At 45.3% G+C, this 2,690-nt stretch overlaps 1 protein-coding gene across 1 annotated transcript; it reads right to left on the reverse strand.

The window, feature by feature from the left end:
• Positions 1–138: 138 nt before the first annotated feature.
• LOC103904088 (silver exporting P-type ATPase) lies at positions 139–2,597 on the reverse strand. The gene is made up of 2 exons (XM_009285442.1): positions 2,051–2,597; positions 139–1,823 (listed from the first exon to the last, which is right to left on the reverse strand). Exons 1-2 carry the CDS (start codon positions 2,595–2,597, stop codon positions 139–141), a joined length of 2,232 nt encoding a protein of 743 aa, XP_009283717.1.
• Positions 2,598–2,690: the final 93 nt, after the last annotated feature.

The raw sequence follows: 2,690 nt of genomic DNA on the forward strand, positions 1-2,690 counted from the left end.
CAACCACCACCACTACGACCAATAAAATCAGCCAATGTGTAATAGAAAAGCTGCCCATAACGGTATCCTTATATTTTGTGATCTTGTTTAGACCAGTCTGTGTCAGTGTGCTTTAGAACACTTTTTACCGTACCAGAATTATAGTTTCAAACGGCGCAATCGCAGCGCGTTAGCAATCACCGAGAATGACGACAAGCTCATCGCTGCCGCTGCTATCATCGGGCTGAGCAGAAGCCCAAATATGGGATAGAGCACACCTGCGGCAATAGGAACACCAAGTGCATTGTAGATAAAGGCAAAAAACAGATTCTGTTTGATATTGCGCATGGTGGCGTGGCTAAGCTTATAAGCTTTGGCAATGCCCATTAAATCACCTTTTAGCAGGGTAATGCCCGCACTCTCCATCGCCACATCGGTACCGGTTCCCATAGCGATACCAACATTAGCTTGCGCTAGCGCTGGTGCGTCGTTGATACCATCACCCGCCATAGCGACCAATTTACCGCTGTCTTGCATTTCTTTGACGATACGGTTTTTATCCTCTGGTGAGACATCCGCATGAACTTCATCAATACCTAGTTTATTGGCGACTGCCTGCGCGGTTTTTTCGTTGTCACCGGTTAGCATCACAACTTTTAAACCTGCGTCATGAAGCAGTGAAATAGCCTCTTTAGTGCTTGGTTTAATAGGGTCAGCAACTGAAATAATACCAGCAGCTTTACCGTCTATAGCCACAAACATTACCGTTTCACCGTCTTTTCTACGGACATCAGCTTTAGTGGACAGCTCATTATCAAAACTATTTAGGCTTTCCATAAGCTTAGAGTTACCAATAGCGACTTTCTTACCATCGACCACGGCTTGTACGCCTTCGCCAGTAGTCGAATTAAAGTCAGTAGCTTTAGGAATAATGAGTGATCTTTCTTGAGCTGCTCTAACGATAGCTTCTGCTAAAGGATGCTCGCTAGCGCTTTCTACTGAGGCTACCAATGCGAGGAACTCGTCTTCATCTTGACCTACCTGCGCATCAATTGCGGTAAGCTCGGGCTTACCAGCGGTCAGTGTTCCGGTCTTGTCGACGACAATGGTATCGACTTTTTCCATACTCTCTAACGCTTCAGCATTTTTGATGAGGACGCCGTTTTGCGCGCCTTTGCCGGTACCAACCATAATGGACATCGGCGTCGCTAGACCAAGGGCACAAGGACAAGCAATAATCAGTACCGCAATCGCGTTAACCAAAGCATAGGTCATAGCGGGCTCAGGGCCGAATATCGCCCAGACAATAAAGGTTATGATAGAGGTGACAATAACAATAGGTACGAACCACCCCGCTAAAAATTTTTGTATAGGTGCGCGGCTACGCTGGGCTTCAGCAACCATTTGTACAATTTTAGATAATACTGAATCTGCTCCAACATTGACCGCTTCGACTAATAGCGTTCCGGTGCCATTTACCGTACCACCAGTCACTGTATCTCCTGCTACTTTTGATACAGGGATTGGCTCACCCGTCACCATTGATTCATCAACATTACTATTACCATCGATCACTGTACCGTCTACGGGCAACTTCTCACCTGGTCTAACCCGAAACTTATCGCCACTGCTGACAACCTCATCAAGCGAGACTTCGATCTCTTCTCCGTTTTCGTCAACACGTCTTGCAGTCGGTGGAGCTAGCTCAAGCAATGCTCGAATCGCACCTGAAGTTTGGCTTCTGGCTTTAAGCTCTAATACTTGACCCAACAATACTAAGGTTACAATGACAGTTGCTGCTTCATAGTAGACTCCGACTTGACCACTAGCGTCTCTAAAACTGTCTGGGAAAATATTGGGAAAAAAGGTCGCGACAATACTAAAAACACAGCGCCTACGCCTATCGCAATCAAAGTAAACATATTAAGATTGCGGCTTGCTTTAGACTGCCAGCCACGAACGAAAAACGGGGCGGCCCCCCAAAGCACTACAGGTGTCGCAAGCACCAACTCAACCCATTGTAAAACCTGTGAAGGTATACCATACTGACTAAAGTCAACTCCAAACATACCGCTCATCACATATATTAATAGCGGTACAGTCAACACGGTACATATCCAAAAACGACGAGTCATGTCGTCAAGCTCTGAGGTGTCCTCTTCACCGATAGTAAGCGTTTCGGGCTCAAGCGCCATACCACATATCGGACAACCGCTATTTCTAACGTCTCTCACTTCAGGATGCATAGGACAGGTATATACCGTGCCATCGTAATCAGCAGGTACTTTATCGTATTTACCGCCTTTAACAGAATTTACTCCGCTACTATCAGTATCCTTTCCATGACAGCTAGCGTGACTATCATCTTTAGCAACTTCGTCTTCAGGTTTAAGAAACATGCCACATATTGGGCAGTCACTTTTTTCAACATCTCTTACTTCTGGATGCATAGGACAAATATAGACCGTACCGCTATAATTTTCCGGTATCTTGTCGTACTTATCGTCTTCGACAGAATTTACCTCATTACTATTATTAGCATCCGCTCCATGACAATGCGCATGACTATCTTCATGGTTGTTGGATTCAGCAACCTCGTCTTCAGGTTTAAGAAACATGCCACATATTGGGCAGTCACTTTTTTCAACATCTCTTACTTCTGGATGCATAGGACAAATATAGACCGTACCGCTATAATTTTCCGGTATCTT

Source organism: Aptenodytes forsteri, unplaced genomic scaffold, assembly GCF_000699145.1.
Source record: "Aptenodytes forsteri isolate BGI_AS27 unplaced genomic scaffold, ASM69914v1 Scaffold1096, whole genome shotgun sequence".
Lineage (NCBI taxonomy): Eukaryota > Metazoa > Chordata > Aves > Sphenisciformes > Spheniscidae > Aptenodytes > Aptenodytes forsteri.

Bases quoted from the DNA above. Each gene is read 5' to 3' on its own strand.
- LOC103904088 (XM_009285442.1), bottom strand. From the start codon at position 2,597: ATGTTTCTTAAACCTGAAGACGAGGTTGCTGAATCCAACAACCATGAA. The intron at 1,824-2,050 runs GTATGTTTGGAG...ATATTTTCCCAG, and splicing joins ATTAATATATGTGATGAGCG to ACAGTTTTAGAGACGCTAGT.